We start from the raw sequence: 26,770 nt of genomic DNA, 5'->3' as shown, positions 1-26,770 counted from the left end.
AGTGTGATCCTCGTATTATTACTTTGGATAAAGTGCTGCTTATATTTTACGCACAAATACCTGAATTTGATACAATAATCTATTGCATCAACCTGATATAATATTGTATATTAGTAGACAGATAATAAGGAAAAAAGAACAGCTTCTCTTTTCTTCTCTCATTTGACAAAGTTTATTTAAAACCTTTCACAACATTTTTTTCGTAGAATAATTATTATTATTATTACATGCATGCAATCTTCGAATACACACGTGCAATTCACACGCACACATTTACACAGTCATACGCAATCAAATTTTTATTTTAAATATCGGCCTTATCATCTATACGATAAAAAAAGGAGCAAGTAAGCGTAATCATCGCGATCACTACCTGGCAGTAATGATACGAAAATCAAATTTTTCCTTCCTTTAACAGCACGCTACACTCTCTGCGCAAAAGATGAAACAAACTTGAGAAAAGTATATTAAAAATTAAAAGGTAAGAAAGTATAGATGTGCAGTTAAAGAAAGAAAAATAAAATAAAACAGTGCTGTTGCAATTCAACGTTATGATACAGAATAATGTATATATTTTTTTAAGGGTCTAGGAGAGATAAAATCTCCATAAAAAAGCGGCGAGAACAATAAACGATGAACGGGATGTGCTAGAAATAGGAGAAAAACGTGCGAAAAATATGCAGAAAAGGAAACTCGATCGGCTTTTGTCAATATTTATCGGATAAGCAAGAAAGTTTGTGCGGATTTTGGTAAAGATATATAGTTTTAAAATTATTTTGTGACGTAGTTAATGGAACACGTAGGTGTTAAAATATTGTAACCTTTGATGCTAGGAATCTCTTAATTAGCCTACAATTTAAAGAGCTGATTTGATCACTTTTAATTCATATTTTTAAAAATTGTCGTTGATAATTTACAGAATAGCGTCTCCAATCCATGTAATATCGAGATAATCAACATCCTATGAAATTAGTTTAAACAAATAGACAAATATTATTTTGTGTTAAAAAAATATATATTTTAATAATAAAATCAAGATAAATATTGTAAAAAATATTGAAACAGAGAAATAGAATTATAATAATAGCATTTGCATAATGGCCAGGCAAGATTCAATCTCGATAAATTGGCATTTTCTTTATTTATACTTATCACTATTAATTCATAGACAAAATAAAAAAAAATTAATTTTTTGGACAATTACTCATCTGAACTTATAAGAATTGAGTTTTTTCGGAAAAAAAACTGAAAATGATGTGTGTACAGATGGAAAAAACGCCACTTTTTATTTTAGATAATTTTTTGAGGCTGAATCTTGGCCACTATGCACACAATTACATATTTAGAATGTCATAATTATTCTTTTGTTTCAAAACATTTTGCAATTTTTATCTCAATATTATTAAAAAATATATTTTGAAAAAAAAACTTATTATTCGTCTATTAGTTTGAACAAAACTTTTGCACGATATTAAAAAGTATCCTATATTTTCGTTAGACTCTTATAATCTCATAAAAACAAAAAAAAATTATAAAAATTATAAAAAGCTTGAAATCCTAAATTTTTTACGCGATTCGAAAATGCGCTCTTTGTTTCTCTTTTCAAACTAATAAAACTAATAGCGTTTTCGAACATAGCAGGTTTGCTCGCTCTGAGAGCGATTAATGACGTTATTGATCAATCACAGCCATTTCTCTGAAGAATAAATAGCTGTAATTGGTCAATGACGTTATTAATCGCTCTCAGAGCGAGCAAACCTGCTATCACAGTGTTGTGCTTACAATTAGATGATTTTAAAATTAGCTAGATAAAGATGAAATGAAAATATGTAAATTCATCTGATTGTTAGATAAGATGAAGATGATTTTGTTTTAAATATATCTAAATAAAAGATAAAATTATGTGACGATTCACCTAGGTAACTTCCAGATAATATTATTTTTTTATGTAAACACAGTTATAAAAAAAATGTAAATTATAAAAGGGATATAAAAATATATTTATATTTTTATTTGTAAGTTTTTATCACTTACTGTTTAAGTTCAATTACTTAAATATTTTTATGTGCTATAACTTTAAACCAAATTATCTGAACATTATCTAGAAATTATCTAGATAATTTCTAGATAATTTAATAAAGATAACACTTTTTTTTTCATCTAAGATCCAGATATAGATAATACATATTTTTATTATCTATAAAGATAACATGACACCAAAATTTTATCTAGATGATCATCTATATTATTTTATTTAGATAACAGCAAACACTGCCTGCTATGTTCGAAAACGCTATAATTCGCCCGATTCTCTTTCAATCTTTCGCGAGTGAGAAACGATCAAACGTTGGAGTTGGCTTCCCGCCACGTCACCTGACCGCTGCCGAGATTCTGCAGCCTCAGGCTATTGACCGGGCTGTCGTCGCCCTCGTAGCCCTCGTAGCCGGCGTTCACATGCCCGGATGCCGACGTCGTCCCGTGTCCCTCGAACACGTCCTTGACGGATATCTGGCTGCTGCGGGACGGTCGGCCCTGGATCCCGAGCGGATTTCCGGTCACGCCGTAGATGTTGTTCGCGCCCAAGGTCTGCATCTGCGACTTCCGGCGCATCGCCATTATGCTGTTGCGCCTGCCCTCGAAGGCCTTGAACGCCTCGGTGGTGCGTCGCGTCGACATGTTCCTCGGCAAACCTGGCAAATTTTTATTCAATTTTAATCAGCGTTAATTTTTTGATTGAAAGTTGTTGCTTATTTTGCTTTGATTGTAGTTTATTTCCTTAACGGTTTTTTTTTGCAACAGAATGCAACATAAAACATGTGCTGTCCAAGTTGATTCAGGGGAGAGAATAATACTTTGGATTTTTAATCGTAAAAAAAAAAAAAAGAAAAACCACACATTCTCAAAATTGAGTGTAATTTCGCTAATTGAAGATTAAAATTGATCGTTAATTTTAAAAATAATAGTAACTCTGAAAATAAGACCTCTCAAATGAAAGTAACACCCAAATCTATCTATCATTAAGAGTTAATTCCCAATCTACACTTATCATTGAGGATTAAATCCACAACTTACATCAAATCTTAATGGTCAACGCTCAATAACATTGTAACACTCAAATTTAGGTGTTAACACTTAAGTGTTCATCAAAGTTGAGTATAAACATTTAAATTTAGGTGTACATTGATCATTAAGATTTGATATAAGTCGCTTAATGTTCAATAATAAATGTAGGTTGAGGATTAACCTTTAATGATGGTTAACATCCAAATTTGGGTCTTAACCATCATTAAGGGTTAATTCCCAACGTGTTAATCAAAGTTTAGTGTATTTTTTCATAAATAAAATATTTAGTATTGTGACTTTTAAAAATCGATATCTCGAAAGCTATGGCTTGTAGTACATTTGCATTCTTCTTCTGTGTGTGTGATAAAAAATTATATGAAAATGATCTATCAAATTAAGGAATCCCGAAAATTACAATCTTGCCTAACTCAGACTTGCACAATTCTGCCACTACTTGCCCCAGAACTCGCGCCTGTGTGTTAAGGGATTAAAGAAGGGGGAAAAAGATGATTCAAACCTGCACCCTCGTTCATGCTGAAGAATCGCTGCCTGAAGGCTACGTCGAGCGTGTTGATCGCCTGCGTCTTCCTGCGACTCTTCTCCAGGTTTCTAATCGTCTTTCGTCTACCAGGTCCGCTGCCGCTACCTTCCTCATAATCGCCCTCCATTCCGTCCAGTCTCTGTAGATCTCTTACTATCTCGACCGCGTGTTTTGACAGCAAGGCTTCCTCGGAAAGATCTTTCGTCTGCGAAAATTATAAGAGAGCGTTTGTGTAAAGTGACTCGATAAGTTGTTGCATTAAAAATATTAGAAACACAAATGTATGAATAACAATTATGAGAAATTAAAAATATATTCCAAAAGAGAGAGAGAGAGAGAGAGAGAGAGAGAGAGAGAGAGAGAGAGAGAGAGAGAGAGAGAGTTATACAAGTGTTTGAAAGATTAATTCAAAATGTAAAATGTGTAAATTCATAATCAATTAAAAATTAGCTTTAATATACTTCTTCTGTAGAGGCAAAGTTACTTGATTCCTTTTAAAAAAAATGTTAACTCCCAACTTTTATTTTTACTTGAAATATGAAAGGATGACGATTTATTATAAAAAGCGAGACATGCATAATTTTATATAAAATAAATTGTGCATACCTTCTTGCAACAATCTAGGCTAGTGCTGGCCAAAATGTGGGCCAGTGTGCCGAATCGATGGAACAACATCGCGGTGAATTGTATGACCAATATCAACGCGAAGAAGAACACGAAGACGAGACCGATCGGCTCGAGTTGTAGATATTCCTTCGTGATGTGTACCTGCAAAATCGCTCGTGTGTAAAATGTGTAACATGTGCGCGAAAAAAAAGACGTGCTTGTTGGGGGAAAAAACGCCCGATGGCGATCGAAATCGGCTCCATCTATTCGTTCATTTAATTTTGAAGAAGAAGATTATTGAGACTGTTAAATAAAATTTATAATTAATTTAAATTATTAAATTTTTTCTGGATTATTGAATTATTAAATTAAACATTGAATTATTTTCACAAATTTTACCCTCAAAGAGAAACCGCTTGGAATCATTTTTTTTCACAAGTTATAGAAATTTAATTTCGATTTTTTTTTGCAATGATAAGACTGATCGATCGTCATCGGGAATCGTTTCTTCACACAATCGAGTACACAAATAAGTTTTCTGTTAGCAATTAAAATTCCACAATCGTCGGTGCATCTTTCGTGCGTGTTAAGATTAACACATCCATATACACATATACATATATACATATATATATACGCTTATGAACGACATAAGACGAGCTCGGGAGTTGAACACTGAAAGCATCCATTACGTTATATTATACATTAGTGGTGCTCGTCCACAATTGGCGATATGGTGCATATGTCAGAGTTAGAGACAACGAAAGAGAGAAGAGAGACGCAGATCCAAAAATCTATAGATCTGTAGATTCTTGCGAATTTGAGAGTCTGCGATTACAAGACTTTTACAGAGACGGATCTATAATTTTGTTCAGTATTACTTGTTAATTTTCTAATAGCAATAATTTTTGTCAAAAGTATAATTTTAATATATTACGACACTTTAATCTCTTAATGTAAAAATACTAATTTTGATAACACAGTAACACTTTTAATAATAGTTAGTTTTTATAATATTAATGCTATTAATTTTTCAAGTATTAAATAATTTAGAAGTATTAAATTTTTATCCAAGAATTATTATTACTAAATCCTGAAAAAGATCGACATCCGCCTCTATCTCTGGATTATCTTGATTTAATTGAGTCATGTAATTAAACTCATTGATAAAAAAAAATGTAAGCACCCAGAAAAACACATCTAATAACAACATTTGGTGTAGAATTAAGTTACAGGTAGATATGCAAATAATTTCATTTTTGACTATTTCAGTTTGACTTTTGGGTGCTTAAATTTTTTTGTTAATGAGTGTAAATTAACGGGATTTAATATATATTTTTGTGAATCTCGATAAATTTAGTGAGAGAAGGTAAACAGAAGTATGTTATTGTGTGTTCAGGCTACTAATTTCTAGTTATATTCCTAGTCACAGAGAAATCATCTTTCCTGTCATTCCATTCCATTCGACCCGGGTGGGGGTGAGGTACCTGTGTGAGAATATTAACCGGAGACCGGAATATTAATTAATCTTTCGTACGTGCTGTCGAACGCGAGCCAGTCGTGTTAATTACACACAAAAATATATACACATGTTGAATCGAGCAGGTGCAACATCATCGTAGGTATAATAATTGCCCTCGATGCGTAGGATACTCATTGTCAGATAATTGGATAAATGGATTTTGTGAAAAATACCTTAAAAATAGCTAATAAATTATAAAATAAAAAAACTAACTATTAGAATCATGAGAAAATTAAAAATTTTGGAATTATAATTTCAGATATTCAATATCTGACATTCAATTTGCTTCGACATTATAACTTCGTGAACAATTTCCGTTTTTTAATCAGTTTTCATTAATTAATGATTTCGATAAATTTTATTGGCAAGAGTTATGAAATAATAATTTTAAAAAATTGAATTTTGCGAGAATCTGAGGGCATCGAGGGCGATTTTAACGGGACACCATGGACACCATCGCCTTTTCCCCCGCCTTGATGCTTGACGATCGGATACCTCCGAGGTCTCCTCGATGTAGGTGATGTTGGTCTTGACGCCGAGCGGCCAGACAACGTGCAGCTGATCCTTGTTCAGCTGTAGTAAGAATACGATCAGAACGAACAACGCATTGAACATTAGAAAGGCGAACACGCTCTTGTTGCGTAGCTCGATCAAATCGCCGGCGATGCGGGCCTATGTTGCAAATGGCGCAGAGGAAACAGAGAAAAAGAAAGAGACGGTACGGCATTAGAATAGTAAAAAAAAAGCTCCGTCGATCGATCCATCGATATCCGTCGATCTCGTCGTTAACGATCCGCTCGATTTGTCTGCAAATCCTTGTGTCTTTAAAGATGCTTCCCAGCAACGTACACAGGAGATACTGTGTAATACACAATGCACCTAATCTAACCTAATCCTAAGTACTTTCCAATTATGACACAAGTTGACAGTTAAAATGCTGTGTTCAACTGTGTCATCGTTTTGTGTCATTTCAATATTTTTACATTTTTGCATTTTTCTCTTCTATGGAGTGGTAGGAGATAAACTTTTTAAAAAATCTTAAAATTGAAGAAGTTATGTAAAGTGACTGCTCTGCATTCTGGTGGTAAAATAAAAAAAAGCAGAGTTCCAGCTACAAGTCGACACTATATAACACTGTGTCACCTAATGTACGACTGTGTTTTGTTGCTGAAAAGCACTTTAAAAATCTAGATTTAAATCTATAAGTTCTCTTAATAGATCGTCAACGATCTGTATTCATGATCGAGAAAAGCGAGGCGACGACGGAGCTGGCTTTACCTCCATGGTGCTAGCGTCATACGTGACGTTCGTCTTGATGCCAAATGGCCACTTGATGTGCAACAAGTCTTTGTTCAATTGCAGCAGAAAGACGATCAGGACGAAGAGGGCGTTCATCATAAAGAATGCAAAGACACTCTGGTCGCGTAGGTCCTTTAGATCTTTGGCGATTCTTGCCTGACAGCATGGCGTATATTAATTCAAGTATTACACACGTATGTGAGAATATACAATTAACAAATAAATGTATCCTCTGTATAAAGAGAGAAAAGAGATAGAAAGCGCATCTTATTTTACAAAAGACGATCTTTCCCAATTTCTAAATTAAATTATTCTTTTGTTAATCATTAATTTTTTCTTTCAATTTTCTAAATTCAAGAATTTTCTTTGATTTCTAATTTGACTTCATTTAATTGATAGGTGATCGCACTCTCTGTGCGATTCGAGAGATGAAGGATCTATAAATTATTGAAATTTTTTGAATGCTCAACAATTGCGTGATCATCCAATGAGAGAATGAAATGGTCTAAAAATAAATATTTCAGAAAGATAAATTTTGTTTCTTCACCCTGGATCGACTTGCAATGACAAAGACGTATTGTATAGCAAGGAAGTTCGTTTCGATCCCGAAAATTTATTCTAACAAAAGATGAAAATTAATTCATATTAAGATATTAATTACATCTCTACATAAAAGTTTTTGAAAATGTAAGTGCAAAATAAATTTTTTTCTGTTATGCAAAGAAAGATGCGGACTGGAGGAAATTGACAAAATTCAAAAATTAAACATTCTAAATCTCGTAAAATAAATTTCTTTCAAAATTCTTTCAATTTATCCATTTTATATAAAAATTTAAAAAACTAAAGAATCTCCATATTTGTTTAACATTTAAAAATTATATTATTCACACAACAGATAAAATTATAAATATTTGTTTTGATTTATAAAAAATATGTGAATTGGCAAAGTTAAAAAGAAAACTAGAAATCAGAATTTTCGAATTTTATAGAAAAAAATTAAATTTCTTTCACAATTTATTTAATTTTTAAGCAGAATAAAGATTCTTTAGCAATTACTAAAATATTTTTTATAAAAGTTCTTAAGAGAGATTATATTAACAAAAATATTTAAGAAACTGCTTTGAGACGTGATTATCGTCATATTTGGATATAGTGAATCAAAGAAAATTCACAAAAAACTTTTAAACAGATACAAGTTCCTCCGATTAAAGGAACATTCAAACCAGGCTGAGTAGTTTGCTCGTCGTTTTACCTTCTCCGCCTTGTCGTCGTCGATAGGATAGAGATACTTTTCTAGCAGATCCTTCCAGAAATGCTCCTCCTGCAGCGACAGCACGTCCACTTCGCCCTTCTTCAGGCCGTCGTCGTTCAACCAATACGGTCTCGTGAGGAAGTTGCCGTCGCGATTACCCTCGGTATTCAAACTCGTCACCGTTTCCGTGTCGCTGGCTTCGTCATTCTCGGCCGGGTCCTCGCCGATGGCGCCCAGATGGTCCGCGGTCCGCGAACCCACGGACGAGGCCCTTCTCCTTCCAGAGTGAGGATCCACCGCTCTACAAGAGGATCGTAATTTTTTAAAAGCGTCAAAAAAAGTTTAAATCAAATTTGAAATAATTCAGATAAGAGATTCACCAGGTTTATTATGCCTCAAATAAAGCGTAAACTCGCTCTAAAATCTACGAGGATTGTTTTTAACAAAGATTACTTTGATTCCTCACCTCTCGATAGTCTCGAGCCTCTTGCCGAGCTGCTCGAGGGATTCCGCGATCGCCACGAGCTGCTGCTTCTCGGCAGATGGTTTACCATGAGTGCAGAGCAGACACTTGAACAAACCGGCCAGGGATATCTCGATGGAGCCCTGATCGTCGTCGTTGGTACCCGCGCCATTCTGCAGGAAGCCAAGCAGGGACTTCTGCTTGGCCTTGCGCTTCGCTTCTTCCGCCTCTCGCTTCTCTTGCTCGAGCTCCTGAATCGCAGGAATGGCAATGACAGATTCGAATGGAGAGACACAATCTTTGCTCCATGATTTTCTCGTGTTAGATAAATAATTAATGCGAGTTTAAAGTACAAGTGTAAGTATCCTGATTAGTGCAGATTAGTCGGTTAGTAAAGTGAACGATTAATTACCACGCGTGTCTCCTTCGTCTTAATCTCCCGCGTGCCCCACGTGATGTTGTTGAGATTGCATAGCGAGTATATGATTAGTAGGATGTGCGTCGACGGCACCGCCAGGTAATAGATCAGACCGTGCAGCAGACAACCGACCTCGTACGGGTGTAGGAGACCCGCGATCGCGAACTCGCCCACGATGAGGAACAGGAACCAGGCGTTCGGCGACATCACGCTCTCCTTCACGATATTTATCGCGCACGCGACAATCACCGCCATCATCATGATCGCGTACACGGTGCTGATCACAGCGGCCACCATCACCTGCCGTTATCCCCATCAATCCTTGGTGTGTATGTGTACGTGTGTGTTAATCGTTTTCCGTTTTAAGATAAGCGACTCATAAAGCCGAAGCGAATGGTTGTAAGATTATTTAATGATGAAGGAGCCTTTGTGATTATTATATTCCAGGGTGTAATCTCTTCTAGTTCATGTATAGAAGTTAAAGTCCAGCACAAATATTTCCTCTTGCTAAAGCCCCAAAGCCCTTCTCACCAAAGAAAATATATTCCTTCATGTACTCTTGATTAATTAGGATGAAGGAAAAAAAATCGACCTGTGGACGAACCTTTTTGGTCTTTTTGGTTTGCACCTCTCTGGTACCCCACGATACAACGTTAAGATTGATGATGGAGTACAGTATGAGGAGCAAATACATGGACGGGATGGACAGTAGGTATATGATGCCGGGTACGATGCACCAGAATTCTTGCGGATGCAGACAGGCCGCTATGAAGAACGAGCTCGACAGTGATATGAGGAAGATCGCAGAGGGTGAGCCTATACCGTCCTCGCCAAGCTGCAGAGCCGTACCTACGATCACCGCCATCATGATCATCGCATACGCCGTCGACAGGATCTGGGCGCACAAGAGCTGAAAATCACTCACACTTAATTCCTCCCATCTTGAAGATATTCCTCATGAGACATTCCACCAAACTTTCATTTGACTGTCTTGACTCGAAAAGATCGTAAGTGGAAATTTTTCCGTAAATTGTGAATGTAAAACAATCAATTTCCAGATGTGATGTTCTCTTTCTAAAAATTATGCGAGAGAAATTATATGTTTTAGCTTTTTAAGAGAAATCCAAGTCCGATTTCTGCACTCTGTGAGAAATTAATGTATTACGATATATTGTACATTAATTAAGAATTCTGGTTGCTGAAATGCGAGCAAAAGAGACAAACACGATGCGCGACGAAAAGCGGACACACAGAGGCGTGAAAAATCGAAAAATGTATACCTGTACGTTCGATTTACACGTGAAACAGACGATCATGAAGAGCAAGATGGGAATAATGTTGTAATAGAAGCTGGTCCAATTGTCGATCTTGAAGGCCGCCACGAAGGCACCCACCAACATGAGAAAGATTGTGCCGGGTCCCAGAATCGTACCACCTGTTTTTTATAGTCAAATCGTTTTAAGCATCATACTTAATTTAATTATTATTAATTATTATTATTATTAATATTTAATTAAATATGTTTTTTCTTTGAGAGTTTAAAGTTATATTATAATATTATAAAGAACACGTAAACGAGCAAAAACAATAGGGTGATATGAGACGATGAATGAATCACAAAGTAACAAAGTGACTAATGAAAGGGAGATTCTAGAGTCAAGTTTCGGTAGAACCCCGATACTTTTTCTCTGCTCGGCAAAGGGCTACAATATTCTACATATTATATAACACCAAGTGAAAATGTTCCAAAATGTCTTAATGTTCAATGGTTTAAACAAATATACGTATTTTAATTTTATTGAATTTTCTTTCTAAATTGAATCAACGAGCACTTACCCATCAGCAGGATCTGATAGGAGATGTAAGGTAGCGAGATGTTGTCGTTGATCTTGATCGTGCGTTTCGCATCCATCAGCAGATCCATGATGTTCGCGATCGTGGAAGGTACCCAGCGACGTCGTTGGTTGTAGAACTCGTTGAATCCTTCCGGTGCGTGAGTGTAAGCATCGCTCGCAGCCGAGTATTCCACCTAAACATGTCAATATAATTGATTCTGAGTAGCTCTAAAAGTAGAATTAGAGTAAGAAATATTTAAGAAATTCAAAGTGAATTTGAAGATAGTATGTCGAAATCAACCAAGATTATCATCCTTTCTTTGTTTTAAACCTAATTGCTTTAAGATAGTGAATTGACTTAACCTTCACCTGTTAACTTTCGAGTCTTATAATTCGGAAAGTTCTTAATAAAAAAATATTTTATTATAGTGTTATGAAAAGGTCTTGAAGTTAGCTACAAGAATATGACATGAAAAATAGGGGGTTTCATTTAAAAAAGTTCAAGTGACCTTGACCTGACCTTGAAAAAGTCATTCAAGGTAAAATCTATATTTTCATCATGACCCCTTCCAAACCATGCAACTTTTGTCTAAAGCATTTTTGTCTACGACGAGTTAAAGAAGAGATATTAAAATGCATTATTTAAAATAGGACACCTTGTATATATTAATAAAATAAAATTGATATTTCTAATAAGAGTATCTATTACACTAAAACTACAAAAAAAAATAGTTTGCAATAACGAGGTTGCATCTTACTCTATATCCTCGTTGCAACAGCAACGTGCACAACCAACGGTCCTCGCCCTGATCGTATTGCACGTAGTGTCTCGCCTCGTCGGATTTGGTCGTATATTTCTTCATCACGTTGTCGTCCATCAGTGCCTTGCCACGGAACAGCGAGAAACATCCGGGACTGCAGAGCACGCAGCCGATCATGTGCTCGGTGGCCTTTTGCAGCCAGTGACCAATCGCGTACTCGAACATCTGGTACCACACCATTGGTCCTGCAAATTTTATAAAAAATATTGTAATAATTGGAAATTAAATAAATATAATAAAAAAATTTCTTATATATTCAGTTAATTATGTTTAATAAATGATAATATTATAATAATAAAAATTCTCTCTAGACTTTGCTATGATGGTCGTTTAAATCACCAGAGCCGACTGGATGAATTCGGCCGCATGCGGCGCCCAAGTTCTTATTCTTCTTCATCAGGTCCACGAGAAGCTTCACCGCCGCCGGTTGGAAGTCGATGTCGCCATCGAGCGTCAGCAGATACGTATTCTCGGCGATGATCTCCTTGCGATCGACGCTGATCGGTAATTCCATTAGCCGATGTCCGAGCAGATAATACATGTACATCACCTAAATTCGGAAATAAGTAAGAAATCAAGAACCTGAGAAATTAGAGAATTCAGAAGGTACAAAGTCAAGGAATCAAGAAGGATACAATTTTAATTCTTAACAAGAATAATAGAGGTTTGTTAACAAAGGTTTGTTAACAATTCTAAATTTCTGAATCCTAGTTTCATCCTAAAAGAATGGAGGAGTCACCTGGCTCCATCGTTTCCTGTGTCGGATTTTGCTCTTGTCCTTCAGATGGGCGATCATCTTCGTCTTTCCGGGAAGAGTCCAAACCAGTCGTCCGCCATACGGAGTCGGATACTTCTTGGGTGCTCTCACGTGCATCCTCGTTTTATGCACGTCCGACGCGGCCTCGTCCAAAGTACCAACCAGGAGTTTCACGAACCTGTTCACCTGCGATTCGTTTTCATCGTGATCTGACAGCTCGAACGCATCGTCGAAGAATATGTGAGCTAAAAAAACAGATATTTTTGTTTGTAAAGCGAGACAAATAAACCGACAAATACCGCTAGTACGATTCGTTCGATCAATGATGATGAATTACTGTTCGCCAACTAACTTTCGAATTCGTAGTAATCGGGATCGACGACCTTGAGGTACTTTTGGGCGACGCGTCGCGCGCACTGGTCCTCATCTAGGCGTAGGATACTCTTCAGGAACTCCATCATTTCCTCCTTGTTCTCGTGCCACATGGTAGCGCAAGCGTAGATCCTGGTCACGTGATCGCTACTTTTCACCGCTGATGGAGGTGTCGTCGAGCCGTCCGTCTGTTCATAGATCGTCTCGTAGTCACCGTCGCCCTTTTCCTTCTCTATCTCCGCCAGATCCTATTGAATCAATTCATTAATGAATCTATAAGCCAATAAAAAATAGGAAATAAAGAAACTGAGATCTTCTGCTTAAGGATACTTACTTCGACTTTGACTTCCGGTTGATCGTCCCTTCTCCTGTTCAATCCCATCGACTGGTCGATCAGCAGAGAGTTGTACATCGGCACCACGAATAGCTTCTCCGTGGCTGCTAGACGCTCGCACTTGGGTGTCCAGATGTGCAAGGTGATCCAGGTCTGCGACAGCAGCCAGAGCAGCCACACCCAGGCATACTGCTTCGACACAAAGTCGTTGAGGAAGTTCGGCGGTGGCGATTCGTAAAACAGGTAATCCGGAATGGTGCCGTGGAAGAAACATGGATCGCTGTTGCGAAGACCGCAGGCGGCGATCAGCAGCGAGATCGACACCGGTATCGTGAGATTCACCGGAAACGCGTAGCTGAAGCCCTGAATCAGGATCTTGCACGCGAATTTGCCTGAAGGTCAAATTAAAATTATTATTAAAAAAAAATTATTTAGAATATGTTAATTATAATTTATCTGATTTCTCTAAAAAAATATATATTTATTGTGTTCCAATTATAATTTTTATTAATGTTAAAAATATAATTGTGACATTTAGAAAGGATCCAAAGTTAGTTTTAATCCCCAAATGGCAAACTAACGTCATTAACATCAAAATGACGTACGCTTGCTACCTAGGTCTCTTACCGAAAATGTAGGCAAAGTAAGAGCCGGCGATCTGCAGGAGAAGAACGTAGATGGGCGTGCTGAAGTCAGAATTGACGACCTCGGTCATGTCGCCGGTTACGATTTCCGAGAGATCGGGTAGACTTCCGCCTACCGTCTTGATGGACGTGACCGTGATTTTGTGTTCGCTGAAAGCGCTACTCAACATGGTGAAGAGATGGCCGACGTTCTCCCCTTTCAAATATAATATCAATATCGAACTGATGAAGAACGCCACGATCTTCCAGATGGACACCAGCATGTAAGTGAAGTAACGCGTCAGTCGCATCTCCTTCTTCACTCTGCCGAGACTTCTGATCAGTCCTGTGAGAAGAAAGTGGAAAACTGAAGTATAATTCAAGAGAGGTTCTAATATTCGAGGAATTAACATTTATATAATCAATAGAAAAGAACTTTTGTTAAATGTTTTCTTGTGGTTTTGTTGATTTAACAAAAAAGTTTCGTCCACCTTCGAAAGAACCTTACCGATCCGACTCTGCGTGGAGACGTAATTTTCCCACCAGCCACAGGAGACGAGAAAAAGCGCGACCGGAATCAGCCACAGGGAGTGTTTCGAGTTCTCCAGCAGCGGCCAAAGGACGAAGCTGGTCGCCTGGGCGGCCAGGGCGGCGATATCGACGAGAACGAGCACGCATCGCTTGGACTCATCTTTGCTTTTGTTACGAGAAAGTAGGCCTGTAATAATTAATAATGTACATGTTGCAGCGTGGTGTTTCGCTATTCTCACATGATTATTTGTCCGATAACACGGAACTGTGGAAAGATGGAACGTGAAAGTCGAATGCTCGCGATCGAAAGCAAGCGGATTCTTATTTCCTTTAATGTGAAACATGCAATCGTTCCGCACATTACACTACTTAATAAAATAGAGTATATATTATATCGACAAATTTTATACATGTATATAATCTAAGAAATTTTACTTTTTTTTTTTAAGTTTGTAAATTAATTCTGTAGAGCTAAAATAAAATTTTAAAAAAGAAAAGAATAAATTAAAATTAAGAGAAGCAAATAGAATTGAAAAAAAAACAAATTAATTAAATTAATTAGTAAAATTAAATATAATTGTACTATTTGCTATATTTAATTTTATTAAATACTTTTATTATTTTTTGTTTTTCTTAATTTTGTTTTTTCTAATTTTAATTTTATCTCTTCTTTAAATTATTTTTTTTATTAGATTTTCTTTCAGATATTTGTTTTTTTTTAATTTTATTTTAGATCTACAGAATCAATTTTTACAAACTTAAAAAAAAGTAAAATTTCTTACATTTCAAAATCGAATAATATAAATTAAAGTTAAATTCGAATAAAATTACCCAGCAATCCGGGAATGAAGCACACACAGTTGGTCAGCATCGCTCCCTTAACGACGTCCAGTTCCGGAAGTACCGCCAAGAACATTAAGGAACAGCCCAGCACGTGAAACGTCTCCATGAGGAAGACCAGGAGAAAGTGCGACAACTGCGGTTTCTTGTACGACTTGAAGATGCACATGCGGATGCTGCGCATTAGCGCGCCAAACTCCGGTATTGACTGCGCGATTATTATGCACCAGATCCAGGCGATTCTCTCAACCTCGGGCAACGTCACGGTATACTGATTCTCTCGGTCTGCGCATAAAGAAAGAAATCGCAAAAAAATTATTATTAAAAATTAATAAAAATAATAAAAGTAAAAATTAATACTTCACCTAATTGTCTGTTGCAGTAAAATATTTTTCTGTCCCGTTGGAGCTGCGACGTCATGAAGAGGATCGTGCCCTTGGCGACTACGCCGCTTCCCAGTACGATGACGAAAACCAGTAGATAGACAAGGACCTTGATCATTTGCACCATTCTCTCCAGGCACTTCTGGTTCGCCATGGAGCCCGAGATGGAGTCGGTTTTCAGCGGTGGATTTCGGAATACGTCCCATCCTTTCGTCTCGACGATCATGCGTTGGCTGGTCAATAGAAATATTATTTCGATCAGCCGACAAATTAATTTGAAATCAATATCAAAGAATTTTCTATCTTTCTAATTCCGTACTATTTTATTTTCTTTGCAATCTACAATGAAAAGTAATTCTATCTTTTCTCAATTTTAATTAAAATAGTCTTCATACAATAATTAATAGTGCGAGCAATAGTAAGTAATAGAAAGTAATAGTAATAGTAGCAATAATAAATAATAGTAAGCAATAGTAAATAAATAATAGCGAGCAGTAGTAAATAATATAAGTAAGAGTAAATAATAGTAATAGTAAATAATAATAAGCAATAGTGAGTAATAATTAGCGATAGTAAATAATATTCAGCAATAATAGGTAATAATAAGTAAACAATAATAAATAATAGTAAGTACTATTCAGCAATAGTACAGTCAGCAATAATGAGTAATAGTCAACAATAGTAGGCGATAGTAAGTATTAGTGAACAATAGTAAGTAATAGTTTAATAAATAGTTATCTCAATAATAAATCATTGTAATTAATGTAATTTTCTGTTGATCTTTTTTTCCAAATATATATAATATATTTCTCTTAATTTTTATTTTCTTCAATATTTCTGACCTGTTTCATTTTTAATTTACTTTAGAGTTTAGTTTTATTAAATCTTTTGCATTTCTACGAATCTCTTTCGGATCATTTCGAGATAAAATTGAGAAGAAATCGCATTAATAATGATGAAATCGCCATTTACCTTCCGACGTAGTCCTGAGTCAGAGGAGTGCTTTCACCATCCGAAAAATCATCCGGTCCGGACATCGCGCCACCGCCCGGTATTATGCCATTCTGATGTTGACTCTTCGCCATTCTGCAAATTATTATGATTTTCATTCGCAATCTTATTTGCAGTGTTTAAACGAACAAAACGCAATTCTCTATCAGCTGACAATGAGATTTTCAGGGAGATGCAAAAGATACAAAGTTTCATGAGCTCTAAAGATCCAAAGCTCACCGCAGAATATCTAAATCCGTTTTCAAAATGGTTTAAATATATTTAAATCATAAGAATTATGAAGAAATTATATAAATTATTTTAGAATTAAAATTACATCTATATATATATAAAATATATAAAATATATACAAAGTTTAAAAAAGAGCGTTTGTTAAAAAATATAAAAATTAAATATATAAAATTAATAAATTAAATCTTCTATTTTTTTCTTTATTTTAAAGTTAAAATAAGCTTTTCACTCTCTCTGTACTCTTCCGAAGAATAATGCCTCTCTTTTACAATTGTCTATCTAAATCCCACGATTGCGAGATTAGATTTATAATGATCTACGAAGAAACGCAAGATTAGACTCGTAATAAAATTTAGGTCAAAAGATTTCTAAGTAATTCAAAGCAGGCTTCTTGTCAAACTTTTATTTCTATCGCACCTCCATCTTGTATCTGTCAATTATCTTCTTTACCCTTCACCTTTGTTTCATTTCACTTTATTGTCTAATTATATCCCCCTTCCCCCCCTTCTCTCTCGTATATATGTTACACAATCTAACAATAAGTTGATCGTTCAATCTAATTAACGTCAATTAATTCGAATGCGCAAAATCTTTCGTTTCAATTCAACGTTTCGAGTTTATCGCATTGGGCGTTCGCCCAATTTATCTCTCCTCAGCATCTGGCACACGATGGGGGAGAGAAGGGGGGGAGGTACGTATCTTTGTTCGCGCCGGCCGCGAGAAAGATCCGGGGTTTCTGGTTCCTGGACTCCTCCGAGAGACTGAAAGTGAAAGGGAAACGAAACGTACGACGTGGCAGATAACGTAGCAAGGACGTCCACTGCAATAACCGCGACTCCGGCGGCGGTTGCCGCCCTCGTCGAGTATTCGTATTCGAGATATCCCTCAACTTTGCTTCCCCCCTCCCTCCCCTTCCTGCAAATCCCTCCTTCAAGAGTCATCAAACTTAAAAATCACCGTCTCGGCGCCGTTCTTAGCCGCGAACCCTTCTTGACCTTCTCCTTTCTCGTCTTTCTCTTTCTCTCTTTTCTTTGTCCACACTTCTTTTTGGTGGACTGTTCACGCCCTTCGATAAGGAGACGATGGATGCATAAAGAAAGTATTTGCAAAAGCGAGAGAGTAGTTATTTTAATTCGATTAAATTGACGAATCTCTTTCAATTGTTTTTTTTTTAAGTATATCACTATTTTATATTATTTCTAAAATCTAATATCTCGATTAATTTGCTCTATAAAGTTGCTTAAATAAATAATTATTTATTAATTAATTTAAAAAATTGTCCTTACTTTTAGAAAAAAAAAACTTATATTAATATTTATTTTTAATTTGACATTTCTATAAAATTACAAAGAGAACTTATAATATAAACTGAAAAGAAAAAGATGTAGAAATACTTGCTTTAATTAGCATATGATTCATACATAAAGATAATATTCGCAATCGAAATACTTTTCCATATATCTAAACGTCATTGAAATCACTCTTTTAATCGCAGCTTGAGTTCTCGACCGATTTTCTTTTCTCTTTTTAGAATTCTTGACGCATCGAAACTGTGAGGAAGTACCGTTAGCCACCAATTCGGAATAATAAGTTTCTGAAACGCGTTCGCGGGTGCAACGAACTACTCGCATTGCGAAAGGAAATGCGGTTGATCGGAGACAGTTAAGGCGTTTCTAATAATCGGTTAATCGTAAGAATTATTGTACAACAATCGCGCTTTCATATTTATTCATCAAAAGGAACAGTGAAAGATTTGTTCCCAGTATCAAAAAAAAATCAGCTAATAGAAAATTTAAATGTTTAGATTATCTACGTTAGATTAAGTTAGGTATTTATTTATATCAAAAATCAAAACAAATTTACAGGAGTGAAAAATTAATTTATTGAGAAGAATAGGCAAGAATTGTTTTTATAGAAAAATATGACTAATTAAAGATTTTATTTAGTAAACATTTTTTTAATTAAAGATTAGTTTTTGTCAGGAATATTTATTTAGCAAATATGTTGCTGTCTTTAAATGTATAATAAAAGATTTCGTTAATAGAAAATCGATTCGTACAAAGATGATAAAGTAATCAATTTGTCGCGAACGCTGAAACTTCATTTAGCAAAAATTGATTTATCGTGGATAATAAAAGATGTATTTGACGAAAAATTCTCATTTATCGAGAGCAGTAAAGGTTGATTCAGCAGAATTCAACTCATTCGCGTCTTATCTATTATATCGATAAAGCGCAGGATGTAGAGAGAAATCCTGGCGCGGAATCGCCCAAGAATTTCTTGTGTATGTGTTTGTGAGTCACACATGCAGAAAAGGAGCCAGAGTTCTCGGAGGAACGCGAGGTCACGTGGAAAGGAACGACCTTGCCACTCGCGGCGGATATATTTCGAGAATGGATCTTAACGAGACGAGGAGAGAGGTGAGGGACCAAAAAAAAGGAGGGAAAAACACGAGATTGCGGATCGGCAGCCGGATCCAGTTCATCGTCCTCGATAGCTCTCGATCGTGAATCAACCATTTTTCCCGCCGTTCCCAGGAGAAGTGTGTGTTGGTTTGGTCTCTCGGCTACTTATTTCATCGCTGTGCGAGAGGGGAAAGAGAGTTCTACAGTGGTACCCACGATTTCTAGCGATTACGTATATATACAGGATGCATCGTAAAAGAAGAGAAAAAAATGGCGAAGATTCGCGCACCGGAATTAAATTGCCGAGCTCTTCCGCGTTTTACGCTTTTATCTCTAATGTACTTAAAATTCTTATCGTTCGATGCATAGACTTATACTGTATAAGTCTATGGTTCGATGGCACTTTATCGAGTTATCTGTCTATATATTATTTTAGATTAGATTATATTTATTCAATCTTTTTTTCTCTCTCTCTTATACAATATACATATATAATTATACACTTTAATTTATATATTATTAATTAATTTATGTAAATATATAATTTATATAGCTATATCATTAACAATATATTATATATATGTGTGTATATATATATATATATATATATATAAAATATGTACAATATAAATTATATATATGGCAATTGTAACTTGTCAGCTAGTTTAATTAATTTAATCAATTTAATTGAAGTTTTATTTTTAATCTTAACTTGAAATTACATTTAATTTAAGGATGCATTGAGCAATTCCAAAAAAGACTTAATCTTGCAAAAAGTTTTTGAAATTATCCTTTTCACTAAATATATTTATTGCTCGTATAATAAATTAAAAATTTTAAATAAGAATAGTCTCATTATTTATGAAAATTGAATTTTTCCACTAAAAGAGAGAGAAGTTATTAATCTCTCTGACGTTAAGCAATTGTTGCGTCGTTGCGAATATAAATCTTATACCTCGCTATTTTCAAAGATAAACGCGACGAAACTTTCTAATGGAATTTTCACCAAGAGACAGCGGTCGCGCTATATTTTCTAAATAATAATACAAGCTGTGACAATCATAGCATGTACATATATTGAATCATTTATTTACGTTCGTAGACGCATTTTGAAATTATTAAACTATTAATATTAAATTATTAATTATTTAATTAATAAAAAATTAATATAAATTAATAAATAAAAATAATAAATAAGCAAAAATAAATAAAAATAAATAAAAATAAAAAATAATCGAATGAAAGTTTTTTTATGAGAAGATTTCTTGATTAATTCAAACAAGCGATTCTCTTGATAACTGGCAATAACATTAAAACAAAGAACCCGCATCGTGATAATGCATTATCGTTCGATATGCGGTGAGAAAAAAATCGAGGGAATTTTTATTGTTTCTCTTTGCGTCGATGATATCGATAATGTCGATCATATCGAAATAAAATGACCGACTTCCACGGACAATTACACCGACAATTGCAACGGATTACAAGAGAGATAAGTCTGTGCGTCATCCGTTAGATAAATGATGACTCTACGTGAGAAAGAAAAGAAAAAAATATCCGGACAAGAGACACACGCTTCCTAGCTGCTCTAATCTCTCTGTTGCGTCATCAACTTCATATCGTCGAGATCGATCTAACGCACGTAGACGCGGGAGATGGATTATAGGTATGAGATTCACACATGTACTTAATATTCCATATATATCTATTTAGTTCAATGTATACTTGAAAACCCGAGTCGAATCAAATAATTAAATTTCACTATTTCTAGAGAATTCAAATAATATTTATAAAAAATAATATTCCCAAAATCTTTTGTCTAGGTTTGACTTCACTTAAAAATTTGGTTTTTTTAAAAATAATTATAGAAAGTATGAAACTCTACAAATATATTCGAACCTATTTATAAGATACTTAATCCCATCGCCAAAAATTTCTCATAAGTACTCATAAAAGACTCGTACATATTTTATCCAGGTTCGAATGTACTTGAAAGTATTGTTCTTTTGAAATACTCATATTAAAGAGTTTGAACCTATCTTGCTTGTCCAGATTCGAGTATACTTGAAAGTACTGTTTTTTTTTCGAAGTAATCATACATATCCTTGTAATCAACTTCAAACTCCCTTGATACTTAATCCCATCGCTAACAATTTCTTATAAGTACTCATAAAAGGTTCAAACATACTTAAAAATACTATTCTCTCGAAACATTCAAAACGAATTCGGAACTATGAATTAAATTCGTACTTACTTGTAATATACTTAATCTAATTGCCAAAAATTTCTCATAAGTACTCATAAGTACTCATATAAAGTTCAAACATACTTGATCCAAATTTGTATATACTTGAAAATACTGTTCTCTCGAAACATTCAAAAAGAGTTTCAAACTATGATTTAAATTTTACAAGTACTTACTTGTAAGATACTTAATCTAATTGCCAAAAACTTCTCATAAGTACTCATAAGTACTCAAAGAAGATTCAAACATACTTGATCCAGGTTTGAATGTGCTTGAAAATACTGCTTTCTCGAAGCACTCATGAAGAGTTCGGAACCAATCGTACAACAAATTCGTACCTGCTTGTAAGATACTTAATCCCATCGCTAAGATGGATGGGATCCTCACGGGATAATCGGCGATAGCGAAAGTAACGGGCGCAAGGTCACGCCGTGCCATAAATATGCAATTATCGCCTCCTCTCTCGCAACAACGTGACTCTCTCATCTCTCGTCACGGCGTTTCGCACGCCGCCCCCTTACTCATCTTCCAAGACGATCAATGAAGTTCCGCGAGATCGTTTCGACACGCGCCTTTGAGGCTATCCTTACTAGCGTTCTCGTTACGCTGATTCGCCCACGAATACTTATTCGGTCTATTATTATTTTTTAATCTATGCGTTTGTTCTTTCAGCATCTCCTTTCTCTCATTCCATTTCGCGAGATCTTCGAAAATCTCAGAAAACTTTTATATATATGTACATTAGAATGTTTCAGAACCGGATGTCTTTTTAATATCAGATTCTCTGGCCAATTCGAATTTTCTTTAGCGAAGATGCCGAAGGAGATCATCATTTTTTGCAATTTTTAATTTTTTTCCATCGTGTACGCCTTAAAATTTACATTCTATTAAAGTAAATTGCATCTGAAAATATAGTTTGCGAAAAGCTTTTTCTTTTGTCACTTGTAACTCAGAAACTATTAATATCTTGACATTTTCGCTGAAGAAGAATCGACTTTGAATTAGATTAAATTAAAAGGACATTTTGTATATTAATAATTATAATAATTAATATAAATATAATAATATATATATAATATTATAATATCTATATATAAAATATATAATATATATTATATATAATATATATATATGTATATAATTTTATATATACATATATATATTTATATTATATATATTATTTCCTTCTTGCGCTCGTCATAATATAAATTTTTTATTACAACTTTATTATGTTTTTCTCCTGAGAAACAATTTTTTATCTACAATTTAAGAATATAATATATGTTTTGTGTAAAATTTATTCTATTTTTCATATCACACAAAAAAAAATATATTTTTTGCACGATCTCTTGTATGTGATTATACATAAAATAAATGTAATATCTATAAAGAACATTAAAAGCACCGTGTTTATTTCTTTTGAGCAGTTTTATATAAGCGATAAGTTCTATTTTATCTTTTTAAAGTAGTTTTAAAAGAGTTTTAAAAAAGTAACGCTGAAATAAAATTCAATAATTTTAATACCTAAATGTTAGAATTTTTTAGATTAGATAATGTTTATGGTATCCAGATCACGATTTTTTGCTGTATAAATTGAGTCACTACGAAGATGTACTATCAGAATTAAAAAATTGTTGGATTAGTCCTTCATAATTCTTGCAACGATGAATATTCAAATATATCTATTTTTGTTGGTTGCCATTTTTGCGATTGTCTCGATCTTTGACGTCATGGCCGAACCATCAGCGGAGCCTGATACGTTATCACGATCTAAGGTATAAAATTTTTATTTATATATATATTATATATACATATATATATTGTATATACAAAATTAGATTTTTTATATTTTTTAAAATTCTTATATTTGTACATTTTAATTATTAATAATTGATAATTTGATATTACAAGTAACTGTGCTTGTATGTATGTTCGTGATATCAAATGAAAACAAATCGTATTACATATTTCCTCTTTTGTGTTTTTATCAAAATTATTTATATAGGTATGAGATAATTATATTGTGAGAAAGTAACATGAAATGATACATGAAATGGAATATGATAGGAATATCATAAAATAAATTAAGTAATAAATTTATTTATTAATAAATTTTTTAATTTTATTTATTTGTAAATAAGAATTCTATGTAAAAAAATTATTTTGTTGTGTATCAAAAATAAAATCTATATGTACATTGTAAATATATATATATATATATATATATATATATATATATGTATACATATATATCAACATGTATTAAGATTTATATTGCGATTGCGATATATATATATATATATATATATATATGTTGATAATATAATAATTATTAATTAAAGTTACGTATTTATGTAAAACTAAACTTTATTTACTTTCTTTATATTTCAGAGGGCCTTACTTGACGGTCTGTTATCAGTCTTAGACCTACTCGAACGTTAACGTTACATGGGACTACAATACACTTAAAATAAATTATGACACGAAAAATTATTAAGTAATTATTAACAATATATTCAGCAGAATTCTTAATTATTACAAGTATTCTATGGTATTAATTATATATTATAATGTGAAAAATTGCATGGAAAAATATTTTTGGTGTCGGGATTATGTAAAATGTGTGTAATATATAATTATATTACTTTATATTATCGTATATCAAGATATACATATCTTGTGTGAATAAATATCTATCTTATGCAAGTACAAGTTTGATTTATGGTTTATATGCTAATCCCTTATTATCCAGCAATCGCAAAATTGAATTTATCATATTTTTTATCATACGAATTATAATTTAGAAAATTAGATTTAGAACAAATTATTCTCATTTATATTGCATACAAGTTCTAACTTAAGTGTAAGTTGTTTTATACTGAAACGTAATCGACGTAATGTGTGTGTAATATGTATGCGATTATCGATACAAAATTTTTAGAGTCTATCAATAATAAAAATTAACATCACTGACAAATAGAACAGACAATTGTTAAAATTCGTCTTCTGTCATCGGACAATCAAATGTCCAACAATTTGCACGAACAATCGCAGATGTTTTCTTTTGAGTAAAATTAGTAAGACACGTGTAATCTCTTTACAAGTTTTACAAGTTTAGTGGAAGGTCTCATCTGTCCTGAATTATTAATTATTATATATTATTTTAATTATTCTTATTCCGAAAAAAAGAATCAACTTATAGAAATGCAAGTTAAATGTACTGTAATTCGACTACGTATTCCGCATAAGTAAATTCCAAATTTTTTGATGATATAATTTTGTTTTAAAATATCAGATTTATTATAATAAATTATAATAAATATTATAAAAAATCTATATATCTTTAAATAGACATATAGAATCTGCGCATAGAATATACGTATATTTTCAATATTTTGTGTTTTACAATATATGCATATTTATTTTATATTATATTTTAAACTTGTGATTATAATTTATAAATAATTATAATATACATATTATATATATATATATATATATATATATATATACATATATATATATATTTTATATAATAATAGATATTTATATATTTTATATAACAATAGAAAAATAGGATAACAATATATAAAATAATGAATAATATAATAATAATAATTCTCTTCTAATTTTTAATTCTTGTCATTCGGTCATCGTTAGATTTGTAGCTTCAACACGAGATTGTATAAAACTTCAAATTTTTTACTGACGTGTGACAAATTAATTAACACATTCGAATTGCATTCTTGATTGTTAGATTTTTTATTCGTGGCACGAAAGATTTTGAAATCCTAGAATTCAAAGTCTAGTCTGCGGAAACTTATGGCGCGCATAGTTTTCGCGTAACAGCGCAAATGGGGCACGCAACAAAACTACTTTCATTTCTGCTCGCGGCGATTAATAAGTAGGAAGTTAACCCAGTAAAACCACCCAGTAATCGTGGCGTGAAGCGCATTCAAAGTGTTAAATCGCGATCGTCTCTTTCTTCATCGAGACTTTCGAATAAATTTCGAATAATTGACAATTAATTATTTTAGGCTTAAAAGGATTTTTTAATTTGTCCGCTAAATGTTATAATTATGATATATAATAAATGGATAGTTAATAAACATGATTGCGCTTTTATCTTCTTAGAACTCTCTCTCTCTCTCGGATTAATATCAGAATTATTAATTAACTAGTAACTTACGTTTGGAAAGTGTTATAGGTATCTTTAAGGAAACTTTTATAACCGCTATTAAAAATAGCCATTAAGTAGCTATAAGCTAAAGAATTTTAGTTAAACCACAAGTATTTTTACCGACTACTTTTGAAGATCGTAGAATCACTTTTTTTATTTCATATAATTATTCGCGAATTTCAGATATCGAAAAGTTTAAAGAGCACAAGATCATTTCTTATTAAAATTTCACGTTCGGTAAAATAAAAATTAGTGCATTAGATAATAATAAATATTTCATTATATTTATATACATATATATTAATTATATTTATTAAATATATTTATTAATGTTTATAATATAATAATTTAAAAACTTGACTGTATTACTAGGTTTATTAAACGTCAACGATTCAGTTTAGATAACTCAGTATGCTTAGTAAACAGAAAGTCTCGTATCTAAACATTAGCGTTAATTGCGATTAAGGAGAGAAAGATAGAGAAAAGTTCATAAATAATGTCACTCACTTGCGGACGATTCGGTCTCTGCTAGATCCTTATCCTGGGTATCCTCATAGTCGATGACGGATGATGACGCTCGACGGAGATGCCGAAGGATCGCTTCCTGGACCAGCTTTCTCGGAAACGTTCGGAAGAAAACTGTTCCCTACTTTCGCGCACGCTGTTTCTTCTCTCTCACATATGTGTGTGTGTGTATATCCGTTTTTCTCGGTCGCACAGATAAAGGAACGCGAAAAAATCGAGGATACTCTCGACGACGGCGAGAAAACTGTCGCAGACGAGGAGATCGCGCAAGATCGGTCAGGTGAAAGCGGAGTCGAGGTGAACGTCAGACTGCCGTGGCATCGTCCACCAAGGTAGGTAGTTCTCCTCCGAGGAGTAGATACTTCTCCTCTCCCCTCCTGATCGGCCGTGTACTTTCACGAGAGAGTAGGTAGACAGAAAGCGAGGCGAAGCAAAAGTGAGAGACTTCAACGCGGGATGAGAAGGGAACGTAATCTAGATTATTTCGTCGCGTCCTTTTCCGTTTTCTTGAAA

At 33.8% G+C, this 26,770-nt stretch overlaps 1 protein-coding gene and 1 long non-coding RNA gene across 5 annotated transcripts; one reads left to right on the top strand and one right to left on the bottom strand.

The window, feature by feature from the left end:
* Positions 1 to 133: 133 nt before the first annotated feature.
* On the bottom strand, positions 134 to 26,770 carry Kkv (hyaluronan synthase-like protein kkv). Of its 4 annotated transcripts, none has more exons than XM_083054409.1 (20): positions 26,240 to 26,770; positions 16,633 to 16,746; positions 15,643 to 15,893; positions 15,269 to 15,562; positions 14,415 to 14,624; positions 13,911 to 14,252; positions 13,284 to 13,675; positions 12,930 to 13,197; positions 12,560 to 12,822; positions 12,160 to 12,370; positions 11,758 to 12,005; positions 11,001 to 11,193; positions 10,445 to 10,599; positions 9,159 to 9,464; positions 8,750 to 8,997; positions 8,284 to 8,584; positions 7,011 to 7,187; positions 4,211 to 4,372; positions 3,581 to 3,809; positions 134 to 2,690 (listed from the first exon to the last, which is right to left on the bottom strand). In XM_083054409.1, exons 2-20 carry the CDS (start codon positions 16,743 to 16,745, stop codon positions 2,341 to 2,343), a joined length of 4,713 nt encoding a protein of 1,570 aa, XP_082910535.1. In that variant the 5' UTR covers position 16,746; positions 26,240 to 26,770; the 3' UTR covers positions 134 to 2,340. The 4 variants fall into 4 exon arrangements, with proteins under 4 accessions (XP_082910535.1, XP_082910536.1, XP_082910534.1 ...); XM_083054410.1 differs by lacking the exon at positions 7,011 to 7,187 and adding an exon at positions 6,228 to 6,404; XM_083054408.1 differs by lacking the exons at positions 7,011 to 7,187; positions 9,159 to 9,464 and adding exons at positions 6,228 to 6,404; positions 9,769 to 10,074 and having other exon boundaries at positions 26,240 to 26,768.
* LOC145945252 (uncharacterized) lies at positions 23,094 to 24,264 on the top strand. The gene is made up of 2 exons (XR_014426808.1): positions 23,094 to 23,327; positions 23,944 to 24,264. It is a non-coding gene; the product is annotated as an uncharacterized LOC145945252 (long non-coding RNA).

This window comes from Prenolepis imparis, unplaced genomic scaffold (genome assembly GCF_030444845.1).
Source record: "Prenolepis imparis isolate NDT839.2.m4 unplaced genomic scaffold, iyPreImpa1.0 SCAF_14, whole genome shotgun sequence".
Classification (NCBI taxonomy): Eukaryota; Metazoa; Arthropoda; class Insecta; order Hymenoptera; family Formicidae; genus Prenolepis; species Prenolepis imparis.
Note: the sequence above shows the minus strand (reverse complement) of the source record. Positions and strands in the feature narration are given on the sequence as shown.

Coding starts and splice junctions, on each gene's coding strand:
- Kkv (XM_083054409.1), bottom strand. CDS start 16,745: ATGGCGAAGAGTCAACATCAGAATGGCATAATACCGGGCGGTGGCGCG. Junction 15,894..16,632: donor ACTCAGGACTACGTCGGAAG/GTAAATGGCGAT, acceptor TCTATTGACCAG/CCAACGCATGATCGTCGAGA. Junction 11,194..11,757: donor TGTTGCAACGAGGATATAGA/GTAAGATGCAAC, acceptor TGACATGTTTAG/GTGGAATACTCGGCTGCGAG.